The sequence below is a fragment of the Dama dama genome, chromosome 4 (genome assembly GCF_033118175.1).
Source record: "Dama dama isolate Ldn47 chromosome 4, ASM3311817v1, whole genome shotgun sequence".
NCBI lineage: Eukaryota > Metazoa > Chordata > Mammalia > Artiodactyla > Cervidae > Dama > Dama dama.
This window is the reverse complement of record NC_083684.1, coordinates 47,939,607-47,957,582: the sequence shown is the minus strand read 5'-3', so window position 1 is coordinate 47,957,582 and position 17,976 is coordinate 47,939,607. Positions and strand designations below refer to the sequence as shown.

General features: G+C 41.7%; 1 protein-coding gene across 1 annotated transcript; it reads right to left on the bottom strand.

The window, feature by feature from the left end:
* Positions 1-357: 357 nt before the first annotated feature.
* On the bottom strand, positions 358-8,240 carry PDCD5 (programmed cell death 5). Its single transcript, XM_061138931.1, has 6 exons — positions 8,071-8,240; positions 7,104-7,141; positions 3,618-3,679; positions 1,817-1,908; positions 844-915; positions 358-544 (listed from the first exon to the last, which is right to left on the bottom strand). Exons 1-6 carry the CDS (start codon positions 8,134-8,136, stop codon positions 497-499), a joined length of 378 nt encoding a protein of 125 aa, XP_060994914.1. The 5' UTR covers positions 8,137-8,240; the 3' UTR covers positions 358-496.
* Positions 8,241-17,976: the final 9,736 nt, after the last annotated feature.

Sequence of the window (17,976 nt, the reverse complement as noted above, 5' to 3'; positions counted from 1 at the left end):
AAATGAAATCAGAGTTAGGAATTTTCCTACATTAAATGTAAGGACTATCTGCAGGAAGAAAAAGGTCTTACCTGCTTTCAGAACCTATGTCTTAGAAATACTAAAACTACTCAGCTTAATCCATGAGTCTTAACACCTATGATGTGACAGACGCTGCTCTTTTCTTCTCACTGAAGATGTTGGAGCAGCTGCTACTTCTGCTATGGTCATTTTCCCACTTAACACTAATGTCGCAAGTATGAAGGATATATTCATGCTGCTACACATGTTCAAAAGCTTTTGATAGGAAAGGACAAAAATTTTAAAATGCAGATCTTCTGCTCATTTCTCTACGGTAGAAAAACAACTTTGTCCAAATTGTTCTAGTTTGCATAACAAGTTTATTTTTAAAAGGTATATAGACAATAAACGAAGTAAACACACCACCAGATCTTAACGTCTGCCAAGTATTATCTGTCCTAGAGTTATTTCGTTAAGTTCCAGTCTCTAGACAAATTCAGTAATCGTCATCTTCATCAGAGTCCATTACTTTTCTTCTGTTGAACTGGGGGGGAAATTAAACGAGTATCATGTTTCATAAAACATAACTCAGATTTTCTGAGAAAACAAATTCCTACCTACTACAGAAAAGACATTTCTGTGTTTAAAATAACTTAAGTGTTTCAGACCAACAGAAGAGCCTTGAAAATCAGACCCTCAATGTATGCAACTTTCTCCCCAAACTTCCCTGTGTTGTAAAACAAAAATGTCTATGGGCTAAGATGTTTGACACGCTACATGCAGATGTAACACTTATTTAAAATATCAATCTTTCTTTTGTCGTATGCTTTGGGGGAAACTTACTTTAACTGTTGTTTTCTTTTCTGTTTGTTGGCTTACTTTTTCGAGGATTTCTATTAAACCTTGTTCTGACACCTAGGATAATCAAAGAGAAAAACAGTGCTTTGTTAAAACAAAGAACTGACCTTAGCCAACTGAATCGTTTCAATCCTTCCAGGGTGTGGAGGTAGAGGTCAAGAAGGAAGGAGAATGGGACAGCTGGCTGAAACCACTGGCTGTAATTCTCGGTTTAAGCTGCACTTAAAATCTGCTCTGCTGGGCTTCATTTCAGGAAGGAAAAGTATCCATCAGTTAGCTTCCTCGAAAAATCCAAGGTTAACAGCTATTTAAGAACCCCTTCATTACCACTAGCAGACAATGACAACCACCTACATCACTGTGTTAAGTGAAAGGGACAGAGATACTCCGCCTCTGCACCGAGACCTTGAGAAGCTTAAAAGCAGGCGACGAGTCACTCAAAAAAAATGAAGCCGCTGTCACCCCTCCACACACGTTCTCAGTATAAAGGGTTCAGGGCAGGTTGATCTCTGCAGGATGTGGTGGCGGCAGAGGGCTCCCCAGTGCTGGTGGGGCTCGTCTGGATCTTGAACGAAGAGCAGTATTGCCAGAAAATATCCTCCATGGCAATACGGCAATGCACAGAATAACTCGGAAATTTAGCACTTCTTCATTTGCAAAACAAGCATAACTTTCCCAATTTTAATTAGTATTGCTGACAAACCTTGTTTCCACTGTAGAAGCAATTTAGGCTATCTGACCCTAATATTTACTGGTTCCAGAGCAATGTCAGAAAAGGAAAGCAGCAGAGGATTTTAGAAAACAGAGTATCTTTTAGGATCTACGGTAGACACAATTATTCTCTCCTTTAAAAACTGCTTCAACAAGAATTCTGTAACCAGAAAGGGATGAAACTGACCTTCTGAGGATACATTTTGATAAAGTAGGTAACAACAGATTAAAACTGCCTCAAGCTTACCTTCCCACTTAGTTGTCCATACCGTGCCATCTGTATAAGGTAATTCTCTACTGCTTTAGTTTTCTCAGGCTTTACAAGTGCTAAGTTACTTACTAAAAAGAAGAAAGGGAAAAAAAAATTATATATATAAACACACACACACAAACATGCACAAAAAGAAGTCAGAACTAAATGCACTTGATTAAATGCACTTATTCCTTGAGACTAAATACTGACATGTCTAAAGCACTTAAGACTTATTCATGTCTTGAGACCAGCAAGGTAGATAAGGCAGATGCTATTGTTACTCTTAAAAATGAGGAAACTACAGTTCAGTTTTGTCAACCTTAGTCAAGACTACAGAGAGGCAGTGGTGAACCAAGATTAAACTCGGGGACTCAGATTCTAAGCTCCATGCTTTAAAAACAAAGCAAAACCATGACTGTTCCATGAAGAGCAATTTCTATATTGCAGGCATGCATGCTAAGTCGCTTCAGTCATGTCTAACTCTTTGCGACCCCATGGATTCAGGCTCCCCTGTCCATGGGATTCTCTAGGCAAGAATACTGGAGTGGGCTGCCATTTCCTCCTCCAGGGGATTTTCCTGACCCAGGGATTGAACCTGCATTTCCTGTGGATCCTGCACTGCAGGCGGATTCTTTACCGCTTGAGCCACCAGGGAAGCCCTCAAAAAAGCAACCCGTCCTTGCGAATTTCTGTATTACTATGCATATATAATCATGGTGAGCCACCCAGGGCTGCCTCTTCTAAGCTGGGCTTCAAGTTATAATACAGAAGATAATGTTGGCTCATTTAATTTTTTTTCTTACGGTTTTCTTTTTATTTTTTGTGATGAAAAACACAACACAAATGGAGAATACAGGTATCTCATTTTACTGAGCTTCATAGATACAGCAGTTTCCACAAATGGGGGTCTGTGACATCCTACATCCCTGCTTTGAGCAAGTCTACTGGCACTATTTTCCTGACAGTATGTGCTCACTTCATGTCTTTGTGTCACATTTTGGTAATTTTCACAACATTTCAAACTTTCTATTGTTATTCTTATATATATTATGGTGATCTGTAATCAATGATCTTTGATGTTATTATTGAAAAACAAAAATCGTGACTTGCTGAGGACTCAGATGATGATTAGCATTTTTTAGCAATAAGGTATTTTTAAATTAAGGTATGTATACTTTTTTTTTTTAAAGACATAATGCTATTGAACTTAACAGACTATAAAACTTTTATATGCACTGGAAAGCCAAAAAATCTGTATGACTTGCTTATTGTGGTGGTCTGCAACCAAAGCCAAAATATCTCCAAGACCTGCCTGGACAATAAAGCAGAGCCCCCATCACCTGAGTCAACTGCTAGCAGTATTTTGTGACTGACTTGATTGAAGAGTTATTTCCAATAAATTTTACCAAATACAGTCGTCCCTTGGAATCTGAAAGGACTGGTTCTAGGACTCCCTGCAGATGCCAAAATCTGAAGATGCTCAGGTCCCTTATATAAAATGGTGTACTACCATCAGTCCTCTGTATCTGTGGGTTCTGACTCTATAAAAATGGAGGGCTCACTACACGCACTTGGAGATCATTTCAATAGCAGGAGAGAATGGAGCTGGAACTTTTAATAACAACTTAAGTATGTTTCTTTAAGTTTATAAACCTAACACTTCTTACAAATAATCTGTATCTCACATGCTTTTAGGTTAAACAAGTATTTAATCTGGAGATAATAATTATTTCACATACATCTCCCTATTCAAATAACTCAAGCCAGTTTTATAAAGAAAGCTGAAGATGCTTACACCGGGCCCGGGCTGACTGATCCAGAACTTGGGCTAAGATACTGTTTCTCATTTCTGCTTCCCTACAACAAAAACAGGTCAAGCAAAATTAGAACCAAGCTGCCAGCATTCCTACTGAACACAGAAAGATACAACAAGTCCATTCTTACTCAAAAACCAGTTTTATATTTTGCGAGTTTGAAAGATAAAACTTTACAGTTTCCCAATTCAGAAGCGAGTTTCAGTTCAACCACCATTATAGACATTTATTAAGTACCCAGTGTGTGAGAAGGGCTAGAAATTAGTAGTGAGATTTCAGGCAAATACACAGACGAATGATTAATCTGTGTAATTTTCTTAGAGATAAAGAAGCTGAGGTTCATGGAGACCACGTTAAGGAGACACAGGTAACGGTGGCCAAGGTATGAAGAGATTCCACGTTTTAAGATTCTCAGTTCTAGTTTTGGGTTGGGAGGGGAGTTACAATTACACCCGTTTCTATCCTTGCACCTTCCCACCTATCCAGGCAGGAACTACTTAGTATTCACAGGACAGTGATTTCAAATTTTTTTAAAGCAGATAGCTTTTCAAATGAAGCCCTTCAAGGAAGTTAATATGAACTTAACACAGAAAAAAGCAGAGATTCTTTGGCTGAATTAGAAAGCTGAATCCTCTGTACAAGGGAAACAAGAAATAAAACATTATGCAGAAAGCAAAGTGTGTATTCATCAATCTCAGCCCTGAGTGGAGAAAGGAAAAAAGTGTCTCTTGACTTCAAGCTTTAGCCTTGTAGGTTTGCTGTCTGAATTCCTTCTGGTAGCAGGGTGGAGGCAGGGAAAGAACATCAAGCAGAGAATTTTAAGAGGTCTAAGGTTAGAAAAGCCTTCGACTGTGTGGATCACAATAAACTGTGGAGAATTCTGAAAGAGATGGGAATACCAGACCACCTGACCTGCCTCTTGAGAAACCTATATGCAGGTCAGGAAGCAATGGTTGGAACTGGACATGGAACAACAGACTGGTTCCAAATAGGAAAAGGAGTACGTCAAGGCTGTATACTGTCACCCTGCTTATTTAACTTATATGCAGAGTACATCATGAGAAATGCTGGGCTGGAAGAAGCACAAGCTGGAATCAAGATTGCCAGGAGAAATATCAATAACTTCAGATATGCAGATGACACCACCCTTATGGCAGAGAGTGAAGAGGAACTAAAAAGCCTCTTGAAAGTGAAAGAGGAGAGTGAAAAAGTTGGCTTAAAGCTTAACATTCAGAAAACTAAGATCATGGCATCTGGTCCCAATACCTCATGGCAAATAGATGGGGAGACAGTGGAAACAGTACCAGACTTCATTTTTTTGGGCTCCAAAATCACTGCAGATGGTGATTGCAGCCATGAAATTAAAAGACGCTTACTCCTTGGAAGGAAAGCTATGACCAACCTAGACAGCATATTAAAAAGCAGAGACATTTCTTTGCCAACAAAGGTCCATCTAGTCAAGGCTATGGTTTTTCCAGTGGTCATGTATGGATGTGAGAGTTGGACTGTGAAGAAAGCTGAGGGCTGAACAATCGATGCTTTTGAACTGTGGTGTTGGAGAAGACTCTTGAGAGTCCCTTGGACTGCAAGGAGACCCAACCAGTCCATCCTAAAGGAGATCAGTCCTGGGTATTCATTGGAAGGACTGATGCTGAAGCTGAAATTCCAATACTTTGGCCACCTCATATGAAGAGTTGACTCACTGGAAAAGACCCTGATGCTAGGAGGGATTGGGGGCAGGAGGAGAAGGGGACGAAGGATGAGATGGCTGGATGGCATCACCGACTCGATGGGCATGAGTTTGAGTAAACTCCGGGAGTTGGTGATGGACAGGGGGGCCTCACGTGCTGCGGTTCATGGGGTTGCAAAGAGTCGGACACGGCTGAGCGACTGAACTGAACTGAAGGTTAGAAATGACCCAAGCGATGGCAGAAGTAAAGGAAAATCCTCTTTGGAAGAATCCAGAAGAAGAGTGATCAATTATGCGACACATCTGAATTTCAGATATGTTAAAATGTGAAGAAAAATTCACATCTTCAGAATCAGTGAAGTTCATGTAGTAGATTTATTTTCTTCTTAGCACTATCCCAGGTGCTTACCAATCTGTCTTTCCCTCTAATGTGAGCTACATACAGAAGGGAAGGAACCTTCTCCATCTTGCATATTTCTGTAGACACAGCACAATGCCTGACCCAGAGCAGGTGCTCAGTAAGTATTTGATGGATCAATCAATGAGTTAAAAGGTAGAATGGGGGACTTCCCTGGCAGTCCAGTGGTTAAGACTGCACTTACTACGCAGGAGGCATGAGTTCCACCCCTGGTTGGGGAACTACAATCACACATGCTGTGTGTGTGCTGTGCCAGGCAAAAATAAAAGGTAGTTTGGGGGCAGGGAGGGATAGGGAGTTGTTTAATAGGTATACTTTCAGGTTTGTAAGATGAAAAAGTTCTAGATATGTGTTGTAAAACAATGAGAATACAGTTAATACAACTGAATGATACACTCAGAAGTAGTTAAGAAGGTAAATTTTACCTTTTGTGTTTTTTTACCAGTTAGGGAAAAAAGGTAACATGATGGGGTAACTAATAAACCTGCCAAGTGTGAGGTGCTCTGCCACGTGATGAGATAAAATAACTTTGAGAATAGGAAAAACAGTTAATATTTCTTGTGCATATGTGCTCAGTCACTTCAGTCACCTCCGACTCTTTGCGACCCTATGGACTATAGCCTGCCAGGCTCCTCTGTCCATGGGATTCTTCAGGCAAGAATCCTGGAGTGGGCTGCGTGCCCTCTGTACCCCTGCAATCCTCACAACACCCCTATGAGGTAGTCCTATTATTATGCTTATCTTAAGGTAATCACAGTTTAGCAGAGAAACATCAGTCAGAAATTGCAATACAAAGCAGTAAGTTCTGCGGGGTTCCGTACATGCTTAATTAACAAAATAGCGATGGGTCTGGAAAAATCCCTATGCCAGGAAGAACTTTAAGATTCACACACCTATGAATATAACTAAAGTTAAAAAGAAAAACAGGTGAAACCACCCTTCAAAGAGTTCAGAGTTCCTACAGACATAGAGAACAGAGCAGGAGGTTAGTGGCAGAACAGGAGGTGGGCAAAGCGGGTGAAGGCTGTCAAAAGCACAAACTTCCAGTTATAAATAAGACATGGGGATGTTATATGTAATATATAGAGTGGGTGGTGACTATACTTAAAGAGTATTGAATTGTATATAGTCAATAGTATTGAAAGTTGCTGAGAGTAAATCTTAAAAGTTCTCATCACAAGAAAAAAAATTTGTAATTATGTGTGGTGATGGATGTTAACCACTTACTGTGGTAGTCACTTCACAATATAAACAAATATGGAATCAGTATGCTGTACACTGGAGACTAATGTTGTCAATTATTTCTTAATTAAAAAAAAGTGGAGGGGGGGCCTCTACATTCAGAGTTCCAGCCCATACCTGTGCTTTGCTTCCTGTTGTGCTGCATCGCCAGGATCCTGAAAAAACAATTTTATCTTTTAGAAATTTCACAGAGGGGGAATAAAAAAAAGGAACTATTTTATTTTGTTTCTGGTACCTGCAGTGGTAGAGATGGGCTTACAAAATAATTAAAAGCTGGGCCTCACAGAAGTAAAAAGATAAGTTTCCACTTACTACCACGTTTTGATGAACTTCTAAAGTCTCAAGCTAACAGAATGTCTTAGAATACAAACAGGCATTAGGGCGAAAAGTCCCCTCTTACGAAACCGTATTTTACGAGATAAGAATAATTTCTGGAAAAGAAAATGTGCTTCGGTATTGGGGACGCTGATGATCAAACAACGCTCCCTTGCAGGCTATCCGGCTCCATCCCTAACACTTCACTCGGGGTCTCCTCACAGCAGAGTCATTAGTTGGACGTTTCACCTAAGGGGTTAGTGCTCACGCCTGGCTCTCCTCAGGACTGTCAACTCCGTCAGGCGATGTTCCCCGCTGTACCCTCAGCACCTGGCCCAGGGAAGACCCCTCAGAAGATGTCTGTCGACCCCTAGGGTCGAACCAACTGTATTCTAAACAACATTCGGCTGGAACAGTAGTCAAGTAGGCTAGGTCCATTAGCTAAGGGCACCGAGAGACCGGAGAAGCTGAGCATTCTGCTCGGGACCCAAGACGGCCGGCCGGGTGAGAGACCGACTCCCGGCCGCCGACCGGCCCGCGCCCGACCAGCCCGGGGCAGCACGTGGTTCGCTGGCCGCCCGAGCCCCCAGGCGACGGGCAGAGGGGCCGAGATGGCTCGGAGGCTACCAGAAGGCCGCCGCGGGCGGAGGCGGGGTCCTCGGCACCGGGGCAGCGACGCCTGGAGCCTCAGCCGGGGGCCGCGCCCTCTACCTCGGGTGAGGGCGGCGCCCAGCAGGGCACGGGCTGGGCGGGTGTCGGGCTCGCTCACCCCGTGCTTCGCCTGCAGCTCGGCCAGCCTCTGCTTCCTCAGCGCCTCGAGCTCCTGCTCCGCCATGCTGCGGCCGTCCCGGGCGAGCAGCCGCGAACACGCACCGACTCACTCCGAGGGAACGCCGGCAGTCCCTCTGCGCGCGCGCCGCCCTCCCCAGTGCGCAGGCGCCCGCAGCGCCCAGGCATCACCAATCCAGCCCAGAGCCTCACCGCCCGCCCCAGCTAGGGCCTGGGGAGAAGCCCGAATCCGCGATCGCAGGCTGTGGAACGTAGTGCAGAACTGCTGCGCCGACACTTCGCGAACTCCGTCCTTGCTCCCAGCTGCAAGCGCGTGCTCAGCGGGCGTGGGCGCCGGCAGGGTTAAGATCCGGCTGTGTGTGGGAAAAGATAGTAACCTAGAAACAGGCTACCATCAACAACTATAACTGTAGGTAAAATTTGTTGAGCCTATAACGTGCTGCTGCTAAGTCACTTCAGTCGTGTCCGACTCTGTGCGACCCCGTCCCTGGGATTCTCCAGGCAAGAACATTGGAGTGGGTTGCCATTTCCTTCTCCAATGCATAAAAGTGAAAAGTGAAAGTGAAGTCGCTCAGTCATGTCCGACTCTTCGCGACCCCATGGACTGCAGCCTACCAGGCTCCTCTGTCCACGGGATTTTCCAGGCAAGAGTACTGGAGTGGGGTGCCATTGCCTTCTCCGCTATAACGTGCTAGGCTCTTGTTATCTCCATTGGCGGATAAGGATCCGGGCGCTTAGATAGACTAAGTGGAATGATGGAAAATGTGCTGAAACTGGACGGCAGTGATGGTTGCACAATTTTGTTTTCTTCAGCTGTCACCAGAGTTTTGTCTACCCCTTGGGTCGGACAAACTCGTCTTCTAGAAAACATTAAGCTAGCAGGCTAGATTCACGTGGGAATTTAGTTCCCCAACTAGGGATGGAACCTGTGCCCCTTGCAGTAGAAGCCCGAGTCTTAATCACTGAACCCCCGATGAAGGCCCATAATTCTTAAATTTGTTCAAAAATGTTAAATTGTACACTGAAAATGGATTGAGGGCGGGACTGGAGCAAACAGAGACTCACTGGTCATCCTGCATGGAGAAGCCAAGTTAAAATAAACTTGGGAGGCTGAAGTTGGGAATCAGATAGGTCTGGCTTCCCTGATAGCTCAGTTGGTAAAGAATCCGCCTTCAATGCAGGGAACCCAGGTTTGATTCCCGGGTCGGGAAGATCCCCTGGAGAAGGGAACGGCTACTCACTCCATCATTCTGGTCTGGATAATTCCATGGACTGTATGGTCCATGGGGTCACAAAGAGTCAGGCAAGACTGAGTGACTTTCACTTTCACTTTCTTTCCTCAGAGGTTGGTGCAGGAGCTATGAAATGTGGTGTGAACTGTGGGGACACTCCCAACACACACAGAAACATGCTCACACACAAACACACACACATGGCACACTCAGGGCTGTCCTGGGGTGAATTCTCTGGCAGTAAGATTGTGTGCCTCGGGCCTGGAGACGCTGGTTCCTGTTGGGGGGATGTCAGCTCCCATGTGTCATGCTTGTTTTCTCAGTTGTGGCTAAATATAATACGTCATTTACCATTCTAACCAATTTTAAATGTACAGTTCAGTAGTGTTAAATACATTGACCTTGTACAATCTCTAGTATGCTTTTCATTTTGTAAAACTGAAACTATGCCCTATAATTAACAACTCCCAATCCCCTCTTCCTCCAGACCTTGAACCATTTTACCTTCTGATTCTACAAATTTGCCTGTGACAGGGGTAAGGTGAGTGCAGAGAAAAACAGAGCGAGCAGGGCGGTCAGGCAAGAAAAGGAAATTTATTAAAGGGAAAAGAGAGTCCATCTTATACCTGACCAATGAAAAAATTCTCTGAAGGGATGGTCACGTAGCCGGAGGGCTATAATCTGGTAGTCTTGAAGCTTTGGGAAGATAGGCCCCAGTGAAATAACAGGATGCTATTTGGGCAATCTGGTCAGTCTCACAGATCACTGTGATTTATTCCTTGTTTGTGAGGTTGACATAATGAGCCATCTTATCAATGGGACCCTATGTGGGCCCTATCAACAGGTATCTCATTAAATGGAATCACACTATTTGTCCTTTTGTGACTAGCTTCTTTCACTTGGCATAATGTGTTCAAGGTTCATCCATGTTGTAACCTGTGTCAGAATGTTCTTCCTTTTTGAAAGTGAATAATATTTCTCCTTCCCTCCCTTCCTTTTCTTGAATATACTTTCTAGTCATTTTAGTATTTTGCTGGGTTTTTTTTCCCCAAGGAACTAAAAATTTATCAGTATTGATTACTTTTAAATCTATTTTTATCTATTTCTACCTACTTTTCATATTTCCACTGTTATTTTCTTTTCAGTTCCTTCAGATGAACATTCTATATGTTCACTTTTATTCTTTCTTATTTAATAATGAAAACATTTAAGCAATTAATTTACTTGTGAGTAATATACACATATATAAAACTATATATATATATATATATACACATAGTCTTACATATCATAGTTATACATATCAGTAGTGTTATTTTTTCTCCTTCATAATGTCTTAAAATGGTTTCCTATTTTGTAAAACCATGGTCAAAATAATATGGTTTTAAAAAGTCACTTATTTATAAGGTGACTAGCTATTCCTGATGCGCTCCTACCCAATACGTTCTTAGTTCCCCAAAGGTAAACCTAGCTGACTCTGTAGTTATTCTATCATTTATTCTTTTATTAACTATGTATTGAGATTAAAAAAAATCAGGTAGTGAGGACAGGGAATGGTGTCAGGGAAGTGTTCATTGAGATGGTGACTTTTAAATAAGGACCTGAAGAAAGAGAGACAGAGTCACAAAGATATCATATGGAAGAGAATTCCAGGTAGAAAGAACAGAAATGCAAGGACCCTGAAGTTGGAGCCTGCAATGTTTAAGGAACTGCAGGAATACCATTGAGGCTGAACCATGAACTATGGGAATAGGGAGAAGGCAAATGTAGAATCATGAAATAATTTAAGAGGATATATATCTAAATAATACATCTATGCTGTTATGTCTTAATTTATATAATTTAGACATTTTCCTAATGTCTTAGGAAACGACTTAGGTTAAGTCGTTAGCCTAAGGATTTAACCCGTGATGGCTAAGGATTTAACACACTGCACAACCCTTGTTTCTCTTCCTTAATTTCTTAATACACATATTACTATTTTTAGTTCCAAAGTTGTTGATTGTTCTATCTTTAAGCAATACACTTACAACTTGTATTTCTTATTTCATCAGGTATAGACAGTGTCTCTTGACTCCCAGCTTTAAAGATGAAGACATCAGCATCTCTGATGCTGACTCTCCCAGTAAGTTCACATCCTTTTTCCCACATTCCCAGGTTCTATTATCTGTGCTGCGTCTTATTGATATTCTAATCTGTAATCATAATTAAACTTTTTTCCTTCCTCTTTATTGAGATATAACTGACCTACAGGCCTGTATAAGTTTAAGGTATACAGCATAATGATTAAACTTACATACATTATGAAATGATTATGACAATAAATTTAGTGAATATGTATCATCTCATGTGTCCTGTGCACAATAGCTTCAGTTGTGTCTGACTCTTTGCAACCTGTGGACTGTAAGCCCAGCAGGCTCCTCTGTCCGTGGAGGATCCTCCAGGCAAGAATACTGGAGTGGGTTGCCGTGCCCTCCTCCAGGGGATCTTCCCGACCCGGGAATTGAACCCATATCTCTGACGTCTCCTGCATTGCCTGCAGATTCTTTTCCCACTGAGCTACCTGGGAAGCCCCATCATCTCACATAGATACAAAATAAAAGAAAAAGGAAAAAAAATTTTTTTTCCTTGTGATGAAAACGTTTAGGATTTACTCTCTTAACAACTGTCATATATAATATATGGCAACATTAATTATGTTAATCATGTTGTACATTACATCCTTCAGTTCAGTTCAGTTCAGTCGCTCAGTCATGTCTGACTCTTTGTGATCGCATGAATCAGAGCACGCCAGGCCTCCCTGTCCTTCACAAACTCCCAGAGTTTACTCAAACTCATGTCCATCTAGTTGGTGATGCCATCCAGCCATCTCATCCTCTGTTATCCCCTTCTCCTCCTGCCGCCAATCCCCCCCAGCATCAGGGTCTTTTCCAATGAGTCAACTCTTTGCATGAGGTGGCCAAAGTATTGGAGTTTCAGCTTCAGCATCAGTCCTTCCAATGAACACCCAGGACTGATCTCCTTTAGGATAGACTGGTTGGATCTCCTTGAAGTCTGAGGGACTCTCAAGAGTCTTCTCCAACACCACAGTTCAAAAGCATCAATTTTTCGGTGCTCAGCTTTCTTCACAGTCCAACTCTCACATTCATACATGACCACTGGAAAAACCATAGCCTTGACCAAATGGACCTTTGTTGGCAAAGTAACGTCTCTGCTTTTTAATATGCTGTCTAGGTTGGTCATAACTTTCCTTCCAAGGAGTAAGCGTCTTTTAATTTCATGGCTGCAATCACCATCTGCAGTGATTTTGGAGCCCCCAAAAATAAAGTCTGACACTGTTTCCGCTGTTTCCCCATCTATTTGCCAATGAAGTGATGGGACCAGAGGCCATGATCTTAGTTTTCTTTAAGCCAACTTTTTCACTCTCCTCTTTCACTTTCATCAAGAGGCTTTTTAGTTCCTCTTCACTTTCTGCCATAAGGGTGGTGTTATCTGCATTTCTGAGGTTATTGATATTTCTCCTGGCAATCTTGATTCCAGGATTGTGCTTCTTCTAGCCCAGCATTTCTCATGATGTACTCTGCATATAAGGTAAATAAGCAGGGTGACAATATACAGCCTTGACGTACTCCTTTTCCACATTACATCCTTAGTACTTCTTCTATCTTTTAACTGACAGTTGTAACTTTTGACCACTTTCATCCAATTTCTGCCCTCCTAAACCCCCTGGTAGCCACAAATCTGATCTCTTTTTCTATGAGTTTGTTTGTTTGAATTATAATTGACCTACAACTTTATGTTAGCTCCTAGTGTGCAACATATTGATTCAGTATTTCTATGCATTACAAAATGATCACCACGATAAGTTTAGATACTGTCTGTCACCATACGTGGATGTATGTGCTCAGTTGTGTCTGACTCTTTGCAACCCCATTGACTGGGGGCCTTGCAGTCTCCTTGCAGGCTTCTCTGCCCATTGAATTTTATAGTCTAGAATACTGGAGTGGGTGGCCATTTCCTGATCCCCAAACATAGACATTACATAATTATTGACTATATTCTCTATGCTGTACAGTTCATCCTGTGACTCATTTATTTTGTAACTGGAAGTCTGTACCTCTTGATCTCCTTCACATATTTCATTTCTCCTTCCAATCCCTCCTCTTCTCTAGCAACCACTTGTTTGCTCTCTGCATCTATAACTTTGTTTTGATATTATCTGTGACTGCTTTTCAGCTCACTTGTTTCAGATTCCATGTAGACGTGAAATCATATGGTATTTGTCTTTCTCCATCTGACATTTCACATAGCATGGTACCCTCTAGGTCCATCCATGTTGTTGCAAATAGCAGGATTTCCTTATTTTTTTTTTATGACTGAATGATATTGTGTTGTTTATATATGCCTCATTTTCTTTATTCATTCATCCACTGATGGCCACTCAGATTGTTTCCATGTCAGAGCTATTATGTATAATGCTAGTGTGTGTAATGCTGCAGTGAAATTGGGAGTGCCTTTGTTTTTCTTTATCAAAGAAAATCGAACATTTCTTTTCAACTCTATCACGTCATGTGTTCTGACAGACTCTACTCTCATTATCAGATAGCTGTCTTATAAAGGCCTTCCTCCTCCCTCTTTAATTTGGACAGGTTTCTCTCTATGATTGTTGCATCCTGGTCCTGGATTTGTTTCTTGGATTCCCTGTTTTATAGCCCTCATCCCGTTTTTTTTTTTTTAATTCTATTTTAAAAATGTATTTATTTTTGGCTGCCCTGGGTCTTCACTGTTGCAGGCAGACTCTCTCATTGCAGCAAGCGGGGGCTACTATTTGGGCTTGTCATTGCAGTGGCTTTTCTTGCTGTAGAGCTCCGGCTTTAGGGCACATGGGCCTCAGCAGTTGCAGTTCCTGGGCTCAGTAGTTGTGGCATGTGGGCTTAGTTGCCCTTCAGCATGTGGAATCTTCTGAGACTAGGGATCGAACCTGTCCCCTACACTGGTGGGTACATTGTCAACCACTAGACCACCAGGTAAGTTCCCTCATCTCGCCTCAACTAGAGAAAGCCCCCACTTACCTCAACTAGAGAAAGCCTGAATACAGTAACGAGAGCCCAGCATAGCCATAAGTAAATAGAATTTAGGATTTCCCTGGTGTTCCACATCTTCAAGTAAATTTCTAAGAAAAAAAGCTAGTAGGTAAAATTTCTATGTGCTTGCATGTCTGAATATTTATCTTATACTTTAATTGCTTGGTTGATTATAAACTTATAGACAAAAGAATTTTCTCTCAGAATTATTTTAAATTAAAAAATCTTAAATTATTTGCCATTTTCCTTTATAACTTTGTTATGTATTAGTTGTATTTTTGAAATTCCTTACTTTTCGTTTTGGAAAAACATCAAATCTTTAAAAAATGGAAGGAATGGTAGAAAGAACACTTATATGTCCTTCACATAGCTCCACTAATCATTAAGATTTTGCCACGTTTGCAATATCTGTCTACACACATGTGCTGTGCACGCATACACACACACAAATGCACATAGACAGGCACAGTTTTTCTAAACCATTTGAATGTAACTTTCCGATAGCATGTCACTTCCCCCCTAAGTATATGTACCCTATGAAAAAGACATTCTCACACATACCTACAATTATTACATTCAATAAATTAATATAGATAAAATGCATCATCTAACTGATGTACAACCCACTGTTGTCTCTAATTGTTCAAATAAACTTCACCACAGCTGTTTCTTTTCTTGTCAATCCATGATTCAATTGTATTTATTAGTCAGTCTCTTTGAAGGTATTGATGTATCTCATCAGTTTTCTCACATTTGGTGTTAGTGATAATAAAATCTGAATTTTGTTCCATCATAAGTGGTATTTTTTTTTCGTTCTGGAAGCTTTTAGAATATTTTTATTTTTTGCTCAGTGCTCTAAAATTTTGCAAACATGTGGGTCTTTTAAAAGTCTTTGTGGGGGACTTCCCTGGTGATCCAGGGATTAAGAATCTGCCTTCCAATGCAAAGGATGCCAATTTGATCCCTGGCTGGGGAACTAAGATCCTACATGCTGCCAGCCTGCATGCTACAACTAGAGAAGCCTGAAAGCAACTAAGGCCTGATGCAGCCAAATATATATACATAGTAAAGATTCTTGGTAAAGAATCTTCCTGGAGTGCGGGAGCCCTGGGTTTGATCCCTGGGTTGGGAAGATACCCTGGAGGAGCGCATGGCAACTCATTCCTGTATTCTTGCCTGGAGAATCCACAGGCCAGAATAGTGGATATATTTTTGAAAGTCCTTATGCTATTTGCTTCATAGGTTCTTTCTGTCTGAAAACGTGTAACTTTAACTCTGGGAGCTTTTATTGTATTGTTCATTTGATAATGTTTCTCTTCTGATTTCTATCTTTGTCTGTCTAGATTGCTGATAAAACTGGACTTCCCGGATAAAGCTACTATGTCTCTTTCATGTCTTCCATCTCACGATCTTTTGGCTCTGCTTTCTGGAAGACTTCTTCTGTTTTGTCTTCTGAACCTTCTATTCGGTTTACCTCAGCATCATATTTTGACTTTATACAAGTCTCCCTCCTACCTTTTTTTAATTTTGTGGCTGCACGTGGTCTTTGTTGCAGCGCACGGGCTTCTCTAGCTGTGCATAGGCTCAGTAGTTGCCGCCCATGGGCTCAGTTACTCCGAGGCATTTAACCTGGGTCCCCTGCCTCGCAAGGTGTATTCTTTTTTTTTTTTTTTCAAGTTGGATTCTTAACCACTGGACCACCAAGGAAAGTCCCACGAGCCCTTTCTTGTTCTCTGATCATGCCATTTACTTAGTAACTTGTTCTAGATTTTGAATGCAAAACTTCCTGAATATAGTTATGATAATAATTAGAAAAAATTTAAATTCACTTCTGTTTCCTGAATTAGTTCTCTTTCCTCTGAAGGTTTTTTTCCCTTCTTGTTTGTGGTACTGTCTTATGGCAGCCCTTAGCAAATTAATACACATATCTGTCTCTCTGTCTTTTCGTCCCTTCCTTCTTCTCCTTCCTTCTTTCTTTCTTCCTCCTCCTCCTTCTTTTCCCTTTACTTCTTCTTTGTTATTAAATTTCTTAATAATTTCTTCTTTGTTTTTAAATTTCTTGTCAGATGTTTCACTTGCAGAGTTGATTGTGCATTCTGTTCAAGGGTAGAGGTAAGGACTGGACTCTTTAAGACAGAGCCTTTTGAGTAATCTCTGTGTTTTTGGCCCGGTCTTACTCATGTCCTCTGTCTTCTGCCTCTCTGGAATTCTGTTGGGAAGATCAGCAACCTCCTCGTGGTGTGTTATCTGTTGTTACTACTGTATCAGCTTGACATAGTCTCACAATTTTTTTTACAGCTTTCTTCTACTGATGGACAACTTCCTGGTGATTTATTCCCATTTTAGTCCTTTACTACCATTTTTGTAGGGTCTTGAAAAGAAAGAAAGTGAAAGTCGCATCCAACTCTTTGCAACACCATGGACTATACAGTCCATGGAATTCTCCAGGCCAGACTACTGGAGTGAGTAGCCTTTCCCTTCTCCAGGGGATCTTCCCAACCCAGGGAACGAACCCAGATCTCCCACACTGCCGGCAGATTCTTTACCAGCTGAGCCACAAGGGAAGCCCAAGAATACTGGGGTGAATAGCCTTTCCCTTCTCCAGCGGATCTTCCCGACCCAGGAATCAAACCAGGGTCTCCTGCATTGCAGGCGGATTCTTTACCAACTGAGCTATGAGGGAAGCCCCTTTGTAGGATCTTGGTGGTGGGAGTGGGGGCAGGGGGCGGGAGAGAAAAACTGAGTGGTCAGTCATCATTTTGAAAATAGCACTTGTTTTCTTGTCTCCAACGTGCAGTTTTGATCTTTCTGTTGTTGTTTAGTTGCTAAATTGTGTCTGACTCTTGTGACCCCGTAGACTGTAGCCCACCAGGCTCCTCTCTCCATGGGATACCCTAGGCGAGAATACTGGAGTCGGTTGCCACTTCCTCCTCCAGGGTTTCCTCCCTGCCCAGGGATCAAACCTGTGTCTCCTGCATTGTTTAGCGGATTCTTTACCACTGTGCCAAGTGGGAAGCCTTTGGTCTTTTTAGCTGAGAAGTTATTCAGGAGGCCTGTATCAGGATGCTATGTTGTAGTAACAAAATTCTCAGCATATTAACAGCTTAAAACAACAGAAGCTTATTTCTTGCTCACCGAGGTTGGCTGGGGGCTCTGCTCCAGGTCTCCCCACTCTGAGACCCAGGCTAACAGAAGAGCTGCCATCTCACTGTGGCAGGGATAACCTAGAGAATTGTGTACTGTCCCTTTAAGTTTCCACCCAGAAATGATACTTATAATTTCTCTGCATATTTCACTGACCAAAGAAAATTATTTTACTATTCTTAACATCAAAGGGGTGAAGAAGTACAATCATACTTTTTCACAGAAAAGCACAATTTTCTGTGCCTAGAAAATGGAAAGCTGGAAATGTTTGTTGCATAGTACAGTGAACGACCAGAAGACTGTAAAACTTCATGTTTGAATTTTAAAAGCGTTTAACTCTTGAATTTAAAATAAAATTGCACTAGAGTCAGAGAATGTGAGCTTGTATCAAACTCCAGAGTTTTTTTTATTGCATTATTTGTAAAA